Consider the following 22,728-nt stretch of genomic DNA (forward strand, 5'->3'; position numbering starts at 1 on the left):
TAATGGATGTTTCTCTACCTCCTCCTAAATCTCCATTTTCTGGTTCCTGAGAGACCCACCATGAGACACCTCCCAGACCACAAGCTCTTCCTGGCTGATTCTAACCTGGCTGTGTTTAATAGAGATGGTCAGGATATAATCCCTCCAAAAAGAGATCTGGGTGGAAGCCTTGAAAGTCAGTGCCCCACATCCTGCCCCTGGATAGAGCCAGGGCGGAGGAAGAACTGGCAGTGGTGGTGGCTTTGGCATAGACATTGGTCATCCAATGATTTCACTGACCCTGTACCTACTCCTTAAAAATTCTGTTTTTCTTCCATGATGTGCTGGTCCTCAGTAAGCTTCCCATCAGAAAAGCAGCTGAAGGAAACTGCCCCTGCCAATGCACACTCATATGCCCCTGTTAACTGTTTTGGTGTGGGTCACTCACTCTTTCCTTGTGTTGCTGGGTCTCTAGCTGGTTTGGCCTTCCTAACCAGGCAAGCCCTACCTCCTTGCCTACATTGCTATCAACTGTTAGGTTCCTCAGCTGAGAGCTGTTACATTGTTCTCTGACCCAAAAAACCCTGCAAAATACCAATCAAAATGAATCCAGAAAATAAAGCCCAAGCTAAGTAGGCACCAGCTGTCACAAACCCTCTTCCATAGCAGTCAAGGCTTCCCGCTCCTCTCCCAAGCAGGAGTCCCTGCTCAAACTCCCTAGTTAGCTGACTTGTCTCATCCCTGGCAACACTCACTTCTTGCATGCATTAAATGTTATGTTTGATACTCACCAAATAAGGAATGGGGAAAGTCATTTTACTACAGCCTAAATCAGAGAACAGTTTGTCACCTTTGAGTAAAGTTTGGATTACTTCATCAAGATTGTTGCTTTTGGTGCAATTTTTAGCTTCCTTGTCCTATAATTCCTATAGATCCTATATGTAAAGACTGTTAAAATGGCAATTAAAGGACATAGCAGACTTAATTTGTAATCTCTTCGTTGTCTTGGCTTCAGTTGTGCAAGACATTTCCCATAATATATTTAGTTGTTTGTTACGTTGTTGATGAGTAGCAAACTAATAAAGCTTCAGAAACAATAAAAGCTGCATAAAATGTTAACAGTGCTTTATTTGAATGAACCAAGTTACACAGGCATGTGGTGATAATCTTAGGGGATTCTTAGATCAACTTTTGGTTTTGATGAGAAGGCCTGGGGGAAGTGAGGGAGAGAGCTGAAAAAGTTAGAAGTGTGGTGTTCTAGAGCTTATTTTGGGGGCTAAAGGTAAATTGAACTGCATATAGCAGCTAAGAGAAACAGACTTTTAAGGCATAGGTGACTGACCACTTCCGGCTTTGCAGACTCCAGGGGCTATAAAGACAACAAGCCAGGAAGTAGGAGTTGATCCAGGCTAGGAAACTAGAAGGTAAGGAGTTGCAAAGGCACATGGGATGAGCAGTGGTGAAGGCTTCTGGACATAGCTATTGTGAGGAAGCAGAAAGGCAAAACCCAGAGCAGTGAACAGGGAAAAGGGCTGTTGAGGGCTATAATCATAGCTTTTTAGTCTCTTCAAAGGGAAGTTAGGATACTTTGAGGGCCAGATAAGTATTCAAGCTCCTGGCTATTTCACCAGACTGAACAAAACTCATGAACATTGAGAATGTCAGGAACAAGATTTTTGTTCAATACAACTGTCCATCTTCAAAACTACTTGCAAGCTCAAGACTCTGGAATGAATATGATTTACACACATATATTCTTCTATGAAAGTTTGAAATATACCAATAATGCTGCTTGTCAACAGCAAAATATCCCAAATTTCTGCAATTTGTTTTTTAGAAAGGCTTGATGACTAATCAATGAGGCTTAATAATGCATGTTACTTAGCTAGTCAATTCTTCAATTACGGATTACAGATCACTTATTAATAGGAATTCCACCAACAAGCTATTGAGTTGGACTAGTCTCTTACTGTATTTATCAGTGGCACTAACTGTTGTATTTTTCTAGTCTTTTAGATATTTTCTTTCTATTGAGATAAATTAACTATGTTGAATCCTATGATAAATTGTAATTTTCACCCAGTTGTTCTTAGCTGTTGGAATCTGACACCAAGCCCCAGGCTATATCTAACCTCTTGCTTCTATCTTAGCATACTTCTGAAGTATTTTAAAAGGCTGGAGTGGGGAAGGCATTGGATTTGAGATGCCCAGATTGCCTGTCGTCAACTCAATCCATTTTTTTCCAGTATAGACAAGTCAAGTAATGTGCAGTTAACTAGAGAGCTCTTCCAGTTGAAACCTTTAAACCAATATTGTACTTATTATGCATAAACCCTAATATTTCATGGTACTCTTAGTGAAAGAATGGATTTGCTATTCATGTTCTCTGCATAGATTTGTACTCCCAACATAATTAAAGTGTGCCTTGTGTGAGTTAGCTGGCTCCCATCATCCCACAGTTGAACCTGTTTCAGCTGTGCTCTGTTTTCATTAAATCAGTTTGGGACAAACGGCACTACCAAAATCCTAAAATTATTACTAACATACATAGCTTTGATAGCACTGGCCCCATAGAAACAATAACCTATTACATGTTAATGGTATTTATTTTTAAAATTAGCCAGGCTTTTCTCTTATCCAAGCTAGCTATTTAAAAACCTTCCAAATTAACTGATTAGGAAGAATTTTTTGCAGAGCAATTTATTGGTAAGGAAAACTTAGATCCCTTTAAAGAATTCTGAAACTATGCAGCAATATTCTAGGTACAAAAGGATAATGTTCTTGCTACACCTCTAGTGCTTAAGTATTACCTAATTTTTGTTGCATAATGTCATAATTCCTTCAGTGCTCTGCTTTTCCTTTATGGCCCACAGATCTCTCTCTTGATTGACTAAAAGTGTACAGCCTCCAGCAACAGCACACAGCTGACATTCAAAAGCATTATCATGTCATAAAAGGATAACATTAAATTGCCCTATTCCTTATGAGATACAACAACTAATGAACAACCCCCTTTTTAATACTGTTTCAGGCTTGCCAGGCGCATGCTAATATCCTCTCATCACATCGAGAATGGGAACTGCTGTCATTTAGAAACACCATTTTGTGTGTTCAAATAAGTGAATAGAAATGCATCAGGTACTCAGGTTTTGTTATTAATTCTTCAAATATCTTGAACAGCGTGGCAAGGTTAACCTATAAAGAAGTGACTGGTATTCCTATCTGCCTTTCAGTAATACTCTGTTTAGTATCTAGTCACTTGTCTAGAAGAAACTATTTGATTTTCCAAGTCTGTCCCATTTTTCCCCCTTCCCACAACAGGCACAACTAAATAGCTTCAGTTGAATTTTGGTTTGAGTTTTGACAGCCCAGCTCTCAAAACAAAGCTTTCCCACCTCCAGTGTTAACATCTGCATTCTCCAGTGCTCTTCCTCCTCTGCATTGATCTTCCTTCAACTGCTTTAGAGCTGAACAACACTGACTTTAAAGGGGCAGTGTCCATCTCTGATGTCCACATGCTTCAAGGAGTCTCTGCTAAGTAAACTGAAGAATTCCATCCCCATATAATCTGTTGGCTTTTAGCTCAGGCAACATAGCAAGCCTCTGAACTCAGGAAAGCAAGCTGCTTCTTTTGAATGGTAAGGCGAGGTAAATTTAAGTTTGCTCTGGCAGACAAATGTGGCTAGAAGGCAGTTATGTGCTGATGAAGAATGGGCTGAACTCTGTTCGTTATAACTAATTGAGAGACATAAACAAGTTAGTTGTCTGATAAGGGAGGAGTCTTGAACTAGTTCACTGAAATAATTACAGAGCTAGCAAATCCAGACAGATTTTTTTTAAAAACCTTTGATTCCAAATACAAACTTCTAAACTTGGTGCCAGGTCTGTGTTGGCACAATGTTCTAAGCAAAACTGTAATGTAATTAAATAGTGAAAGCGGAACACATACCGCATCTGCTTACTGCCTTCCAAAACAGCAGCCTCATGCATGCTGCACTACTCAGAGGCGGGGTGGATCTAGAGGGGTGCAGTGGTGCGGCTGCACCCCCTTTTCAGATTGTATCTATTCCTGCAGCATCCCCCTTTGCTAAATCCTGGATCTGCCCCTGCTCCAAGTGCATTGCTTCCCTAAAATGAAAGCAAGGTTGCTATGCTGCAACTGTACCGTGGATATGCTAATTGGCACTGTCATGTAACTGTGCCTACCCTGATCCTGATTCAGTGGCACACCGAAAGGAAAGAGGCATGCAAAGTGTGGTCCAAGCGTTAGAGACATGGCTGGTCAGTTAATTGTTTAGCCAAGTGGGCCATTCTAGGCAGTACAATAATGGGGGCGGGGAGCAAGCAGGATAACCACCTGAGGCGCCAAAGCAAAGAAGTGTCAACAGGTGAGTCATGAGTTGATATTTCTTTATAAATATTTCAAAAACTTTTGGCTGATGTGGCTCAAAATGCTGCATGCATGCACACAGCTGCAGCATGCAGGGGGCCAGCCAGCAGCTTGGAGAGCACTGTCCAGCTGGTGAGTTTGTTATGGGGGAGAAAGAGTATGTGGGGGGGGCAGACTGAGCCCCCCCCCCCAGGTGAGGGAGAAGGGGGCTGGATCAGAGGCAGGTTCTGCCCAGCTGGGGCAGGGCACAGGACAGAGCCATGAGAAGCTCACCAGGTGGGTGCAGGAAAGTGGGGGGTGGCTCCCACCACTACCTGCACCCCCAGGCAAGCATGGAGAGGATGTGTGCCCCTCAGATTTCTGCACAGGGTGAGGGTGCGCTGCTGCTATAGGCTTTCCCTGGGCACCAAACTTTCTTGCTGTGGCACTGATTCTAGGTGTAGAATCCATCTTATCCGAACTTCCCAAGTTTGTTGTGTGGTTCATCCCTATAGATCAATGCCAACAAAAAAAGCTGAACTGTTTACCTTCAGAGCTGCCTCTTGGTTGCAGTTGCTTGGCTTTCTGTTATCACAACCACTTTAGACATTTTTATGTTTGTTTCCCTCTACTTCCCATTCTTCTACTATAAAGCCATGTATAATCTATGCTATGGCCTTCCAGGAGCTCATAGGACACTGGATTGGTATCTGTTTCCTAGTTCTCTTTATTAAATTTGTATTTGCAGGCAGAGTAACATTAAAAAACCCAGCAGACACTGTATATTAATGTGGTTCCCTGTTGTGCAGGCCCTATAAAGGGAAAGAGATGAACTGTTTAACCAAGGAGCGTGACACTTAACAGCTTAATTCTGTGTAAGTACCAGATCTTCACTCTAGATCAGTCTCTTTGGTGTAGTTCTAGTTTTATTAACTAAGCAGTGATATTTCCAAAAAAATTATAAAAACAATAATATGGAAAAAATAATCTATGCAGTTGAGCAGTACCTGCTAAGAAACTTACACAGTTTGCACTGATACCTTTGTTTCTAATTCACCTATCAAAATTGATACAGGCTTTTTTTCTTATTATTAAGCCTATTCTGTTGAAGTCCAGATTTTTGGTTGGGAGTTAGGTACCTAAAATCCCAGTGAAAAAGCAACCAACTTTTGAAAATCTAGCCCTCAATACCGTATGTAAAATACTGTGTTTTTCAGTTCAGTGCATGGAAGACAGTGGCCTATATCACCAGATTTGCAGCATTATCACTAGCCAACACCCTTTTAGCCTTTTTAGACTGATCTAAAGATCTGATGGGGCATAGAAAATGAATTAATATTTCAGCCCAAAATAGACCCACCCACACCATGACTGAAGTTCATAGAAAAGTAGGGAAGGGCACACAACAGTCATCTAGTCCACTCAAGATACTTGTGAGGTCATCTAATCCAGACCTGGTACTCAAGGCAAGATCATCTCTGATGAAAACAGCTCAGTCAAGTGTCTGTCCAACCTGCTTTCAAAAATTTCCAGGGACTGGATATTCCACAACTTCTCTAGGTAGCCTGTTTCAGTGCTTAACAACCTTTGTAGTCAGAAATTTCTTCCTAAGCAACAATCCTAATATTAAATTTCCTGTTCTGCAGTTTGAAGCCATTGGTCCTGGTCCTGCTGAGCCATAGAGAAGAGGTTCTCTCCACTAGGACTGTGCAAAACAGCATCATTCATTTTGACTTCTGTTTTGACAGAACAGTGTTTCATTTCAAGTTTTGTTTCATTTCAAAAGCGCTGTTCTGTTTCATTTCATCAAAAGTGTTTCGCTGTTTTGATGTTGTTTCAACGTTTCATCTATAGGCTATAATGGGGAAGCATGAAACTGCCTATAACTTTGTCAATTTTTGGCATATTTGGATGCAAACAGTAGGGATGGTAGCCCCTTCTGAGGACATGAAGCCTCAAGCTTCAAGGAGATAGGTGCAGGAGTTTCTGGAAAACTTCACCTCAAGCTGGTGACAAGCAAAACTCATGACATGTGTGACTGTGTTTGTGTGTTAATGAGTGCCCTCACTGGTGCTGGGGCCTCTACATGACATGATAGTGTGCCCCAATGAGGCCTCCTCCTCCTCCCCTACAGCCTCAGTCTGGTCCACCACTTTAACTGACAACTTAGTAACCAGCACAGTAGCGCTAGCAGCATCTCAGGCAGCCAAACTGTCACAATCAGTACCAGAGCAGTCCTTCCCCACTCTTCCCCTTCCTTCTCCTTATTTTCTGTTTCCATGCAGGCAAGCCCAGCTTCAACTTTGAAACTCAAAATGTTTTGAAACTTTCAAAATGTTGCAGTTGCCCTCTTTTCATTTCGAGGCTGGTAATGGACACAAGTAAGAGGGAGGACCAGGGCAACTATAGTCATTAGTCTTACTTCAATCCTGGGGAAACTCTTTGAGAAGATTATCAAGGAGCACACCTGTGATGGGCCAGCAGCAGGGATGATGCTCAAGGGCAACCAGCACGGTTTCATTAGGGGCAGATCCTGTCAGACCAACCTGATTGCCTTCTATGATCAGGTCACAAAATCATTGGACGCAGGTGTCGAGGTGGATGTAGTCTTTCTGGACTTCAGCAAGGCCTTTGACACTGTCTCCCAACCCATTCTCATTAAAAAAGTAGGTGACTGTGGCATTGATGCCTACACAGTCAGATGGATTGCAGATTGGCTGAAGGATCATACTCAGAGGGTGGTGGTGGATGGGTCATATTCGACCTGGGGGGAAGTGGGCAGCGGAGTCCCCCAGGGCTCGGTCCTTGGGGCCGCGCTGTTCAATCTCTTTATCAGCGATTTGGACGCCGGGGTGAAAAGCAACCTGTTTAAATTTGCTGATGATACCAAGATTTGGGGTGAGGTGGGCATGCTAGTAGGGAAGGACAGATTACAGCAGGACCTGGACAGGTTACAGGGGTGGGCTAATGAAAACAGGATGAGTTTCAATACTGACAAGTGCAGGATGCTGCCCTTGGGCAGTCGGAACCAGCAGCACACTTATAAGCTGGGAAAATCCCTTCTTGACAGCATGGTAGCAGAAAGAGATCTTGGAGTCATTACTGACTCCAGGATGAATATGGGCTGACAATGCGAGGTCATGGTCAGTAGGGCTAACTGTACCTTGTTGTGCATCCACAGATGCATCTCAAGCAGGGCCAAGGAGGTGATCCTCCCCCTCTATGTGACACTGGTCAGGCTGCAGCTGGAGTATTGCATTCAGTTCTGGGTGCTGCACTTCAGGAGGGTTGTGGACAGCATTGAAAGGGTCCAGAGGAGGGCCACCCGCATGATCTGGGGACAGCAGGGCAGACCCTATGAAGAGAGGCTATGGGACCTTAACCTGTTCAGCCTGCACAAGAGAAGGCTGAGGGAGGACCTGGTGGCCGTCTATAAACTCTCTAGTGGGGACCAGCGGGGATTGGGAGAGACCTTGTTCCTCCTAGCGCCCACCGGTGTAACAAGGAATAACGGCCACAATTGTTAGACAGTAGGTTTAGACTAGATAGCCGAAGGCATTACTTCACAGTCAGGGCAGCTAGGGTCTGGAACCAACTTCCAAGGAAAGTGGTGATGCCTCCTACCCTGGGGGTCTTTAAGAGGAGGCTTGACGTCTACCTGGCTGGGATCATTTGAGCCCAGTTTTTCTCTCCTGCCCAGGGCAGGGGGTTGGACCTAATGATCTACAAGGTCCCTTCCAACCCTAGTTCTGTGAATCTATAAGCATGAGGTGGAAAAAGAGGTGAAGAGCAGAAATGAAGATCCTGAGACAGATGGGGAGTGGACAAAGGTAGAAAAGAAAGGAAGAAAGGTGACACTGGGAACTACAGCAGAGGCAGTCAGAACAAGAGTGATGATTCTAGAAGGAAGACAGGAGCAGAGGGGAGTGGGAGACAGAAAAGGAACATCTGGAGAAGGTACATCAGGTGAGATGCAGAGGATAGCTGGAGCACAACAGCAGGCCGAACACCGGGAGTGGCATAGTAGAAAAACTTAGAAGAGGCACCAAGAGAATACAGAGGAGGAGAGGTTATGGATTGTCAGCTTTAGCTGGTGAAAGGAGGCAGACAGGATCAACAATAATCAGATATGATTTCCTGGAATGGTCACTAGTTGAGATTTGGGAGGTGCAGACAGAGCATTTTACCAGCCTGAGTGCTTTCTCAGAATAAGACTTGGGAATTGCCTTACTTGAATGGAAGAAATATGCAGAGAAATGTGAGAGAGAAGAATTAAGAGGAATAAAGTTCATAGCAGGGGAACAATCAAAAGAAAGAGTGTAGTTTGAATGTACACAGATTTACTAGAGGCAGAAAACATAGAAAGATGGATGGAAAAATACATCCAAAGGGTCATGTTGGTAGAGAAAGTAAGGGACAAATATAGTATCTGAACAGAGTCTTGGAGGGCATGAGTAGTGTTACAAGCAAATGATAGGAGCCCAGGTTGGGTACTGCACCTCCCATCAGTGATTCAGATCCATGCATGCCAGGGTTTTCTAATGTACCATGGGCAACCTAAATGGTGCAGCAAATGTGGAAAGGTGGGGCGCCTGTCCACACACTGTCCCCTCACCATGTGCTACAGTTGTGAAGGGATGGGGCACAGGGTAGCAGAGTGCCAGGAGTCCCTAAAATGCACTATTTGTAAGGGAGAGGAACACTTGTATTGTAGGTGTCCTAAAGCCTTTGCAAGTATAGTCAGACCCCCTGAGGAACAGGAAAGCCTAGAGGAGGAAGGTGCAGGAGAGAAGGAGTTGGACACTGAGGTAGAAATGGTGGAAGAAACCATACAGGAGAGTGAAACAGAGAAGGAAGAGGATTCAATTTCTGTGACTGAGGCAGCACAGGAGGAGATAGGAGACAGAATGGAAGGTAAGGCAGAAACAGCAAACAGCTCAGACACGGAGGTAGAGGTGGGAAAGAAAAAAGACACCTTACAGACAACAGAAGTGGAGATGGAACAAGAGAAAGAAGCATGGAAACAGGCCAGGAAAAGAAAGAAAATACAGGGGCTGAAGACCAGGAAGAAGAAACCTGATAACGAGAGAGGTGAGTCAGGAAGAGCCAGAGAACAGTTTCCTGACATTAATGCAGGGCTGAGCAAAGTCTGGCCCACAAACTGGATTGGGCCTGTGGCAGAGTCCATTTCCCAGCAGCCACTGCCTGCATTGCTAAAAGATTACTAAAAGCCAGGGACTTCAATTACTTAATAGTAGGGGGTGACACAACAAGGGAAGGAGGAGACAGAACTTTAGACATGTAATCCAGATTGTTAGCAAATATAATAAAAGTCATTAAGAGATGTGTGGGTAGGGAAGAAAGTTTTCACTGGAACCGACCCCAGTGGAAAGAAATAATCAAGAACTAACTTTGTGTTTATATCAAATGAAATAGAGATAAGGAAGAAACCATAATTGTGGCATTTGGTGATCAGCAGATGCTGAAGGCAGAACTGAGTCTTGGTAAGAGCCCTGTAAGAGGAAGAGGAGTGTGGAAGTTAAATGTGCAACTGCTATAAAATTATAGATGGGATGTGTCAAGCATACACACGACAAAATGAGGGATGGAGAACACTGAATTAATATTTTAAGTGCCAGAAAATGATGGATGATGGTGAAGGAGATGGGGAAATTCTTCAGGAAGGGAGGTTAAAGAAACTCGGGGAAAGGACCAAAAGAGCTAAGAGAGCTGCAAAGAAAGATGCAGGAGCTCCTAAAGGAAGCTTCAGAAGGAAGTATGAGAACTAGAGGAAGCAAGGCAAGAGACAGAATGCTGGTTTAAAAGGAAAATGAGAGAGAAAATGTTTTTGGTACAAGTATCCTGTGTGGGAGAAAACAAAGAGTGGTCCTGATACTTTTTGGCTAGAGGGAAGACAGCGAATGGAGAGCTAAAAGCAGTGCAGAAAGAAGCTGGCACCCAGCTGAAAAAGCAGGAGGAGGTGTTGGGAGTAACAAGATGTTATGAAGAGCTATATCAGAAGAAGGAAATAAGACAGGAAGAAAATGGAGGTTTTGCTGGAAGAGATTGAAGAGAAAGTAGAGGAGGAAAAAGCAAAGAAGATAGAAGAAAAGATAAGCTTAAAGGAAGTGGTAGAGTGTTTAAAAGCCTTTAAAAGAGGGAAATCAGCAGAAGCAGATGGGCTACCTATGGAATTGCATAAGAAGTTTTGGGCATGGATAAGGAAGGATATAGCGGAAGTTTTTGAGGAAATAATGGAAATAGGAGAGACAGGGAAAGATTATACAAAAGGCACTGTAATCTTACTCTTCAGTAAAGGGGAGAAAGAACCCCTGAAAACCTGGAGACCAATTCCAGTCCTTAATATAGACTATAAGCTAATGGCCAAGACACTGTCTCTGAGGATGAGAAAAAAACCTCAAGAAGATAACACATGAAGACAAAGTATACTTAGTACCAGGTAGAAAGATGTCTGAAGTGATGCATCATCCCACATCCAAGAAAGGAAAACAAATATAGTTCTACCAAACCTAGATTTAAAAAGAGCATATGACAGATTGAATCATTATTACATATTCAAAGTACTAGGGAAATGGGTTCCCAGAGAAATTTATATGTTGGACAAGGCTCTTGAAGAGAGAAGCAGAGAGTCAAGTCCAAATCCATGGGCATCTAAACAAGGCTTTTAAAATCCATATAGAGGATATTGCTGTATTACCTTTTCCCTCAGCAGCCATCAGTATAATTTTTCCTAGCACTTTGAATATGTAATCATGATCCACTCTGCCGTATGCTTTTTCTAAATCTAGGTTTGCTATAACTGTTTGTATGTATATAGTTTAGAACAGAGAGGACACTTCAACTGGGGAGGCTGTATGTGTGTAAAACTGTGACTACTGAACTGTTTTTTGTTGCAAAGATAATACTTTTGTAATCCTGATACCGGAATTTTTATTGCAGATAGGAAATACAGTTTAGTCCCTTATCAACATCTCAATGTAAACATCTCAATGTAACACATCTATTATGGTATAGATATGTGGTAAACCTGACTCTTACCTGCCTGCATTACAAAGCGTTTTGATAGTAGCTCCTTTGGCCAGCAAATGTTCTTAATAGCCCCATGGTAGCTCTGTGTTTAGTTCCTGGTTTGCTTCTGATGTCCAGAGATGGATGGATCTTGAAATATTCAGAGTTCAGTTTGGATAAGTACGGAACCACCTCCTCCTTCCTTAGTTTCCTCTCAAACATGTGAACAGTAATCTGAAGTCAATAAAATTTGGAAATCTTGAGAAATAAGGATGCTTTTGAAGAGTATTCATACTTTAATCCATTTGTACCAGATGCAGATACCAAGACAATGCCTTTCCTAGTAAATATAGACCCAATAATACCTATTTTGAGGTGATGTTTCAGAGAGAGATTTTCAAGGCCTCACTGAAATAAAAAAGCTAATCAGAAGTTCTATGTTACTATAGAAAAGCACCTCCCCCACTTTCTTTTCTCTTAGGGCACCTGTACATGTGACGGAGCTCTGGTCTGACATACATGTCAAAACAGACTGGATTAATTGAGCCTGCTGTGAGTCTGCTGGAGTGTGCTAACTAGCACACTCCAGCAGCCTCCGTGCCACAGATTCAGCATCCCTGCATTTCAAAATGGCAGTGCGGGTGTTAACTAAAGCTTGTCCTCCACCCCAGAGCATGTGTATAGATGTGCTCTGTCCTTCCACTTCTGGTATGGTAGCCACTAAGAGAAACGTGTGATTGATCATTTTGAAAGTCTATGTTTTTTGTCCCTGGGACATAATTAGCTGCTCTGGTTTCAGTCCTGCAATAAACCATGCTACGACTTTTGGCCTGCCTGTCATTAGAGCATGGGAAATGGATGGTAACATACTCACAACAAATGGGCAGGTTTTGCATTAGCATTCTGTATCTTAGCTATTAAGCTGCCCAATAATCTTTCTAAACTGCTGACATTTTAAAGCAACAAATATGGTACCAGAATACAGGAAGGAAGCAGATGTGATATCATTCTTCAAAATGGTGAGAGATGAGGAAAGAAAGAAAATGGATTCTGGTAACAAGTGTTAAGACTAAAATTCATAAATAGTCTGATGAGAAACAAAGAGCACAAACATATAAAGGAGCAGTAGAGCTAGGGCTGTGCAAAATCTCACTGTTTTGTTTCAACTTCCGTTTTGACATTTGGACGGGACAGTGTTTCGTTTTGAGTTTTGTTTAGTTTTGAAACCACTGTTCTGTTTTGTTTCATTGAAACAGTTTCGTTGTTTTGATGCTGTTTCAATGTTTTGCCCATAGGCTATAATGGGGAACCACAAAACTGCCTATAACTTTGTCAGTTCTTGCCTGATTCAGATTAAATTTACAAGGATGCTAGCCCCTTCTGAGGGCATGAAACCTGCCAAATTTCAAGGACAGACATGCAGGAGTTTCTGGGAAGATGTACTTTAGGCAGCTGACAAGCAAAATTCATGACATGGGTGACACTGTGTTAAAGTGCAGGGGGGTGAAAACTGCAGGGATGGTAACCCCTGCTGATGCCATGAAGCCTACAAGCTTTCAAGGAGAGAAGTGCAAGGGTTTCTGCAAAACTGCATATCAGGCTGCTGACAAGCAAAATACATGACATGTATGACTGTGTGTGTTAAGGCGTAAAAGGGTGAAAACTGCCGAGATGGTAGCCCCTGCTAAGGCCATGAAGCCTGTCAGGTTTCAAGGAGTTAGGTGCCGAGGTTTCTGGGAAACTGTGTCTCAGCAAAACTCGTGACATGGGTGACTGAAAGCAATGCTGCCTTTTATGCTGTTTTTGAATCCTTCTCCCAGAGCACTGGGATTGGAAAAGACCTCAGGGAAGGATCGCAGTCACTGGCCAGCTACAGAGTCAATATGAGAGCAGTCCTTCCTTCCCCCCCTCTGCACCCCCATCTTCCCCCTCCCTCTCCTTACTTTCTGTTTCCCTGCAGGCAAGCCCAGCTTGAGTTTCAAAACTCAAAACATTTCGACTATCCTTGTTTCATTTTGAGACTGTTTTGAAGCCCTTCATTCCATTTCAATTTTGTTGTTTCAAGCTCAAAACGAGTTGGAACAGAGTCAAAATGAAGCAGCCAGCGAAATTTCACACAACCCTACTAGGTACCCATGGTCCTTGCTTAATGGAGCTAAGGGCTGAGGAGGAAAGGCCATGCAACCAGTGTGGACTTCAGTAAAATAGTTGATGAACTGTCTCATAAAATCATTTCCAAGATATCAAAATTCAAATTGATATGGCTTTGTCTCTGTCACATGGATTGAAACCTCATGGATTGAAAGGTCATAACTGGAGTATCAAATGCTAACGTGAAGCTTTACAGTTTGAATTAGTCTGCCTAACACTTTTATGTAGTGACATTATATTCACATGTATTTACCTTCAACAACATCCAAAGAATGTGTAATTGCTATAAGGACATGAAAACTGAGCCACATTATCTTGATTTCTGTTACACATGTATAGATATAGATATTGACAATGGCACTGAGCACAAAAGAAGAGTTCCTATGTGGGACCTGGATACTTCCTTCATATCATTCTTGCCTTCCTTTTCCTGAAACTGAAAAATATTCTAGCCATAATGGAATAACAGTCAGTTATAATCAGACAGAACGGATGTTAGTCTGTTCTGTATTCACTAACTGTAAAGTTCTCAGCAATCCAAATATATGGTCATTTAAAAATGCAGTAATGTAGATTGTTCATACCTGGGTGGTTCACAACCTACGTAATTCACCATGGGTCTCTGAGGACACAAGCTGCCACTCAGCTAATTCTTGGAATTTTCACTTTAAAAGGGCATCGTTTCTCTCCTCAACCATGGCATAGCATCATTTCTGTGCCGCTGAATAGAGAAAGGAGAAACGAGCCACATCCACCAGCTGGAGTACTTCAGTAGTCCAGTGCAGCTGGACTGTTTACTGCTGATGCCTATGCTCCCTTCATTTAGCAAGTGGAACAGATGAAAAGAATACGTGGAAAATCACATACTATTTTGAACCAGTTCACTATGAATCTGTTCAGCATTATGTGAGGCCACCATACATTCGGCAACATGGGTCTGGTCAGTCCTCCATGCATCCTACACTGCATCTTTCCTCACCCCACCAACACACCCTGTTGCAACAGGCTCACCCCTTCTGTTGGCACTAGTTAGCAATGAGTTTCCTTGCACTGTTGGCTCAATAAAAGTTAAAACAACCAGCTGTGTCCTTACTCCCTACTTGAACACAACCCATCATCATATCTCCACAACCCTTTGGAACCAAAAAGTGTGAGTCCAAGCACTCCTTCCCTGCACTCCCTGCTTCCTAGTCAGGCAAACACACAGCAGACTTCAGTTGCTCGCAGGCTATTGAAGTTTGCTGAGTTGTGTTTATGAACAAGAGAATGCAAAAAAAGTGAAATTGCCTCCAGCCACCAGTCACCCACACCCAGGGACTCCAAATGCATGGCTGCAAGCACTCTCCCACACCTCTCACCCACTGCAAGGATGGGCTAGGTACCAACTACCTCTCCAGGTGTTAGAGACACAGCACTTAACACAGCTGTGAACCAGTTCCCAATCAGTGACATTTGGGAACAATTCAGTTATTGAGTTTATCTGCACCCTTAGATAATTAATCATTTCAATGCCTCCCTTGGTTTATTATTAATGTAAGGATGGACCATATATACACTCAACCGAAGTCAGTAAAAAATGTTCCATTGATTTCCAGGGTTTGATTTGGGTCCTGTAGGATGATCATATAGGAAAATTACCCAACTGTAAAATCTTTTATATGAAAATGCGAGACATGAGGATTAAGTGCTATTCCAAACTCTGTGACTGCTCCATTACAGGCAGAAAGGAATTGCCATTATGACTCATATCTATGGATCATTTAATCCAATCTCTGACAGTGACTATCACTAAAACCTTCAGAGGAAGATCCAGAAGAATGGTGCAATAAATAGAAGGGGGATAAGCTGTCCCTTGTGAAGAGGCCTCCTAATCCCTAGTAAACACAGACAAGATTAAGCCTTGAAACATGAGTATATATTCCTTTCAAAATTTTCTTAGCAGCTTTCAAAAAGAGGCTTGAATATTTATGGAGCTAAACAATATCCAGAGTCTGGGTTTATGCCAAGTCCTTGATCATGATCATATCTTATTATAATGTCCTTTCACTCAAAGATCTACCCACCCAAATTGCTTCTGGATCTACAGGCAACCTCACTGGTGCAGTAATAGATAGTTAGACAAAGGTATACTTCCATTTATTCTTTTTACACTTGGTGGGTATGGCAGATCAAGAGAAACCATGCCACCACTGCCCTATTTTGCTTTAGTACTATATTTACTAGGGCTGTCCAGAGCTTTGGGTAGTGATTAGATTTGAAGGAGATTTAGCCCAATTCAGTGGCAAAATCTCTGAATCTGAATTGAATCAAAGGACCAATTTAAAGGTCCAGATTGGTTCAAAGCTCTCTGACTCTTCAGAAAAGAGTCAGAGAGCTTTGATGATTTGAGCAGTCCCCGGTGGCTGTGGCAGGGAGCTGCAGCCGGACTGCGAGCTGGTAAGTACTAGGGGTGGGGGTGGCGGCTGGAGAAGGGGGGAGCAGCCTTGGGGGCTCATGGAAGAGGGGACCATCCCCTGCCAGGCAGGAATGGTGAATCTGGGGGTTTTTTGGTGTTTTTTTTTTTTCTTAAGGGGCTGCAGCTGGCCCCAGGTGGGGCACCCATGTGTGGGCTGGGGGAGGGAAGGTGGGGTTGGAGGACTCATGCAGAGCCCACATGTGGTATGGGGCAGTGGGGGACAGCGGGAATCGCCCCCCACCCAGCAGCACCCCCTGAGTCAGGACTTTTTTTTAAACAAATGCCAGGAGCTGGGGCAGGCAGGGCAGCCATTGCTGGCTGGGAGAGGGGCAGGAGATGGGCCTGGCCTGGCTGATTCGGCAGCAGCCAAATCTCTGAATCAGATTTGGCCTAACCAAATTGGGACAGCGATTCAAATCACCGAATCGAATCGCTGTCCCCTGAATCAGCCAAATCTGAAGCAAATTCTAGCCACTTCATACAGGCCAGGTATTTACCCTGTGGTCTTTTGCAGGGTTACCACATAAGACTGATCTGCTGGGTGAAAAGGCACAGATATGTACTCAGGTTTTTAGAGTAAATATCTTCTTCAATATAAGACCTGTTTGTGGGATTCATTGTGCCCAGAAGGCTGCTAGAGTGCTTCTTTGAAGCATTAAGGTGTATAGAGATGGTAGCTTCTGTGTACTGTGGTAGTACCAGCCTAAAAACTCTGCTTTCTGGCTTGCCTGGGAGGACAGGACTGACTGCACTAAGGTTATTTTCCATATTGCTTTTGGCTGAGCTCACGTATTATCCTTTTTAAATGCCATGGGAGATTTTTTTATGGTAAGGTGATTTATAAATGAGCTTGTATTACAATGTATTAAATGACTTGCTTATACATGATTGCTGCCAGAATGAAAGCAAGCCCTACTTGTTAAATGCTATTTTTTAATCTCTCCAAGGATGGATTTATAGACTTTTTGGAGTTCATAGCAGCAATAAATTTGGTTATACGAGGGAAAATTGACCAAAAACTGAAATGGTATTTCAAGCTATACGATGCTGATGGAAATGGATGCATTGACAAAAAAGAGCTATCAAACATATTCAAGGTAAGCATGTTTATGCACAGTAGCAACTGCACTTGACGTAGCACATTACCTCTGAAGAACAGATATGTCACATGCTGTAATGTAAATAACTCTGTGTTACCAAATATTTCAGAGTATAAGCACTGGATTCTTTGCCTAGAAATTTTAATTTTTGTGATTTAAGGTGCATGCATCTGAGGAGTATTTACCTTCAGGCCTTACTTCTACAGATTTAACACTTTATTCAAAGCAAAATACTTTATGTGAGGTATTTGCAATGGAGATGTTATTTTGATAAATGAAGCAGCATAGCACTGCAATAGCATAATGAATAACACAGCTGGTCAATATTTTTTCTTACTTTTTTCCATAGAAAACATGGTCTTATCAAACTAACCTGTTCACAAAAAGGTTATGAATGCTGTCTGAATTTTCTTTTTTTGCAAAATTCTCTACAATGGTCTTAAAGATTTATTGAGCTAGTCTGGTTAAATTGGGTTGCTGAAAACCCATCACAGAATTTGGAAACTGAATAATAATTTTTATTACATAAAGTTTCACAGAAAATGGATCCATGTCAAACTCTGAAAAACATAATAATAATAATAATAAACTTAGAATAATTTCCCCATTTTCAACTGACTCTGGTAACTAACCATTCACACTGGAATAATACAATTCCAGATCCAAAATCCCTGTTTTAAGTCCTCATGCTATAGATTGCAATTGCAGTGATGCCTTCCTTTTAGATTGACAGCCTCTTAATCAGGCTCAGGTGTTAGTAATGGGATAACCACCTCTCATCAGCAATGCAGGATTGTATTCTGGCTGCCAGTGAGTATTGCTGAGCACTAATCCTTTTCATGCATGTTCAACAAGCATCTGAAAAGCTGTCTCACAAATATTCCTGAGGCTGTGTTCAGTTCCTTTGCCATCTTGTCTGAGTCCGCACTGTTCCCTCCTAAGTGAAATCACAGAGAAAGATGTCATACGATTCACATGGCCAGTCACAAACAGCATGGAGGTTCAAATATGTTCATGTTAAGTGTTCAGGATTTACAGGTTCTGTTACCACTGTCATCATTTTTCAAGAGATGGTTGCTTTATAATGTTCTACAAAACAACAGAAGAAAAAATAACAGAAATATAGGATAGATAAATAGCTGTAATAATTATGCTAAAGTAATTATTTTCTACCAATACAGAAATAGCTGTAATAATTACTCTAAATGCTTACTCAAAAAAGCCATACATATGTGCTTAAATGTATGTGCTTAATGTGTTATATAAAATCAGGCCAGTAGTTGTCATTATGGCATGCTTCCATATTTTAAATGACCCTGACCATAGCTGGCACCAGCTGTAACAAAATGAAAAGTGAGAAGTGAGATTGAAGAGACCATTAATTCAGCAGGATGCCAGTGATACCCCAAGCTACAAAATACTCCCAATGGTGGATCTATCTTCCATATGAAATTGGTGAGAAGAAACTTCTGTTTAACCTGAAGTTAAAAATCTTGAAATTCCAGGATAATCAGTCTGCCATGTATTTGTGATCCCTGAGTTAAACATATTGTTTTTTTCAGTAGACATGTGATTTAGATTTCTCATCAAGTGTATTAAACTGTGTAAAATAGTATATTTAACTCACCAAGAACAGAGTGCAAGCTCTATAACACAGAATTCTCTAGGGCCGGATAAAAATTGCTGCTGTGGAATCTAAAGCTTGTTGCAGAACCTGAGGTGTCACATGGTTTGATAGGACCATTAGTAGTACATAAATTAGGCTTTTAATCCTCCAGGCTCTGTTGTGTTAATTACATTTTCAATCCATGTTTCTGAAGGTTTACTTGAAATCATAGCTATTTTTAATTACTTGAATGGTTGATGAGTTGAAGTGTCACAACCAAGTGCCCCAATTGCTGATGCGTCCTTTCTTAAAGTATGGGAGAAAGCCCTGAAATCTCTGCACATCTTTCTGTTTTTCAGGCTGTCCAGGCTATTAATGGCCACACTAACATGACTCCTGAAGAGTTCACAAACATGGTATTTCAAAAGATCGATGTGAACAATGATGGTAAGAGTCTCTGTAGCTTCACCTGACCTTGCCATTGTTTATTCCCACAAGAATTTGTGGATGGGCAGGAGATATTCTCATGAAAGAATTGAAACAGCGAGCAGAACTGCAGGGCTGAGTCTGTTTTTTCACACTTTTACCAAGCAGTTACTTCTGGTTTACGCCAGCATGTAAACAAGAGGTTTACCAGACATATTGACTTCATGCACGTAATGGCATTAACATGAGACTTCTGCAAAAAATAGTAAGGGAACAGGAATCCCCCCAGCTCACCAAAACGGGAGAGCTCCCCTGTTGTTAGTCAAGGTGAGAAATAAGCTGAATTTTCCCCTTATTTAATCCCTCACACAAAGGAATTAAATTCATGAAGATGTTGAATGATGCCCTTTTTCACACCAAAGCATATAAAGAGATAATCTCATGGGCATGCATGGATTTATAATGAAGAGAGTTCTTTGGCAAGCTAATGTCCTCTGACTTCATTGAGCTACTTGTGTGATTGCCTTGACTGGGTCCAACAAACCAGAACCTAGCTACATCTACAGACAGGCAGGGCCTCCTGATTTATAAAATGCTGTTCCTTTCTTCTCACTTTTAATTAAATGTTCTCATATACACATTTCAATGCTCATGCACCTTTATAAGCTTGGACAGGGTGCCTGAAAGTCAGGAGAGAGAGAGAAAGTCAGAGGAAGTTGGTTAAAGGTTAAAAAGAAGAAAGACTGGAGCTGGACACTCTGGGGGATGAAAATAGGGAAAAGATTCGGCAGCCAGTGATAGCAGCAGGGTAGTACTTATACAGAAAAGTTTTTTACTCTGCAGCAATGCATGTGTAGATGCTGACTTGGCTGTTTGGGACATGAGGGTACTTCTGCGAGGAGGTTGCCTACAAGCTAGCCCCACACTGGAGCAACTTCATGCCCTATCCAGCCCCTCTGCAGCACATTGAGCTGGGTGCAACAGACCCAGGCTGACCTCCTAGGTTCCCTGCTAGTCAGAGCTGCTTGAACCCAACCTAATATGCTACAGTCCCAGGTTTATGTTCAAACGATGTACTCAGGAGCAATAAACTCCAGAGCAATAAGTACCAGAGTTTACTGCTTTAAATTAATTGCACATGTAGATGCACCCAGCATGAAATGAAAACAGTTCAGGGTGGGAAGATCCAAATCAGTGGCATTCATATTGGAAAAGGAAATTTTAAAATAGTAAAAGTGAACAGGACAGAAAATGGGACCACCAGGGGAAGTTACTGGGGATAGATACAGGGACACCATGAAGAAGCTCAGAGTACTTCCATTTCCAATCTTATTTATATAATGGCATTGTGAGGTACGAATGAGGAGTGAAGAACATGTGAAGAACTCTTTTAATTTTCTTCATGTGGGACATTTTCCTTAATTTTCTTCACATAGGAATACTGCATTCCTATCCTAAAGTCTATTCTGAATGGCAAATCCTGCAGCCTTGTAGAACCCCCACTGGCAATTGCAGCCGTTTCATTTGGTGATCAGCATATGCATAATTTACCCAAGAACACATTGTGGATTATTAATGTAAAACAACATACTTTTCTAGAGCCGAATAGATTTTTTTTTTTTCATCCCCAAATATTTTCAGAAGTTTGGTATCTTTATCTCTCTTTTCCTCTCCCCACCTCTCTCTGGATTGGACCAGAAATTCTATCCTGGACCTTGAGAACTTTTCTCACTGAAAGTTTTAGACCCCATGCATTCCCTGGGAAAACAATTTCATAAAAAAAATTAATTACTTCCACCTTCACAAATTTGTAGCATGCCAATGACATGCCATTGTTTCCTCTTCTACTAACAATGTTATACATCAACAAACCTACAACCACTCTTTGAGTTTTACTGCTCAAATATGTGAAGAGGCAACATGACGTTTCTCAAGCCCAGTGATTCTCAAATTTTAGACTTAAGGTACTTCTCGTTAGACTTAAGGTGCCCCTTGGAAAATTCTAGCTTTTAGCTTTCACTCATTTCTTGACTACAGAAAAATAATAGTGACTCTTTTGTTGCAAAGAACCCAGAAACACCACAACAGGTCCGAATGTGGGCACTGAATTTCTATTCGAAATCTCTGGGATTATGTTGTGAATCATGTTGTATAAGTGTTTGTACACCCAACAGTGCTAATGTTGTGTGGGACCCCACAACATCCTTAAAAGGATTTTAGCATACCCCAGGGGCTGTGGTTGAGAGTGACTGCTCTGGTTCCTCGATAAGGGCCAGTTTTTAAAGATGGTCTTTGGCTTTCAAGGCATTAGAGGACTGTAGGTTCAACCCCAAACTGGAGCATCAGTGGTCACTTCTGGTATTTAGAAGGATTTTTTTTTTTTTTTTATGAAACTACTTAAAGTACTGCACATACTAGTGCAGGACATTTTTGTTGACCAGTAAGCATTGCTGTAGTAGAATAGACCTTATTTTTCATAGTCCTGTCTCTCTAATATCTAATGTCAGTTGGCAGTTTTGTACAGTAGAGCTAGGAAGAGTAAATGTAGGGCAAGTGTGCAATTTTAAAGATCCTAAGTATGAGGGGAGCACAGGTCCCATTGAAGACCAGTGGAACTTCTGCTCCTAAGGCAGCTGAGCCAAAACTTTTGCAGCAAACTTAATGTGCCCTATAGCAGCTTCCTTAAACACTGTGCAGTGTTTTTAGATGTTTTGTTTTCTAACCCAGAAGCAGTGTAGGCACATCTCTGTGGCACCACACTAGGGCTAACTAGCCATGTTACACAGCAATATTAATTAGTCCTCCTGAAATGCAACATCAGTGGTTCTCAACCCTTTTAGACTTAAGGCAAGTGCCCAGTGGACTTGAGGCACCCCTCCATAACTTTTGTGAATTGAGTGACACCCAATTTTAAAAACCACTATATATATTATAGTACTTATCTCCTTGCAGAGAGGCTGCGCGGTAGGGTTGGGGGATCAGCCAGGCAGGGTCAGACCTGAGCCAGTGCTTATCTAGTTACCTCTTCACACCTTGCTTATTTTCTTATTTCTTTACACATTACAGCAACATGACAATCTGTTGACACATCCAGGTGCTGAATCACCCTAGTTGAGAATCACTGCTCTACACAGATGTGGCTACACTTGATTCCAGTGTGGGAAGCAGCCCACCTACAGCAGCACATTTTGCAATATATTTTGTGATACCGATATACCTTAGGCTGTCTTAATTACCCTGTATTGAATTATTAAGATTTGTTTAAAAATTTCACTGTGAATAAAGCTTGTTGTGTATTAATTGGACTGTATCATCAATCTATATAAAGAAAGACTCAGCAAATAATGTTAGACTCATGCCATGATTTGGATCTGATATTGAAAAAGGTGTCCCAGCATTTTCCTTGATGGAAAATTCCAGCTAAAGCTAAACAGTCACTTGCTAATTCTGACAGCTGCTCTCAATGCTGTCCTGCAGTGATTCCTTACTAGCTAATTTGCAGCAACTCACTGGAGGCTCCCATGATCGAATGAGCTATATTAAGCCTTGGAGTGCCTACCTTTATACCAGCACAGGCTTTTTGCTACAGTTGAAAATATTGTTATGTAGTGGT

General features: G+C 41.9%; 1 protein-coding gene across 1 annotated transcript in view; it reads left to right on the top strand.

Moving 5' to 3' along the window:
* Positions 1-22,728, top strand: part of GUCA1C (guanylate cyclase activator 1C) — a 46,830-nt gene that overhangs the window by 23,445 nt on the left and 657 nt on the right. The window contains exons 2-3 of the mRNA XM_090031601.1: positions 16,931-17,080; positions 19,049-19,136. Coding sequence (XP_089887727.1) covers positions 16,931-17,080; positions 19,049-19,136 — 238 coding nt within the window. The remainder of the gene's footprint in view (positions 1-16,930; positions 17,081-19,048; positions 19,137-22,728) is intronic.

This window comes from Crocodylus siamensis, chromosome 1 (genome assembly GCF_052110815.1).
Source record: "Crocodylus siamensis isolate JL-2025a chromosome 1, ASM5211081v1, whole genome shotgun sequence".
NCBI classification, from domain to species: Eukaryota; Metazoa; Chordata; order Crocodylia; family Crocodylidae; genus Crocodylus; species Crocodylus siamensis.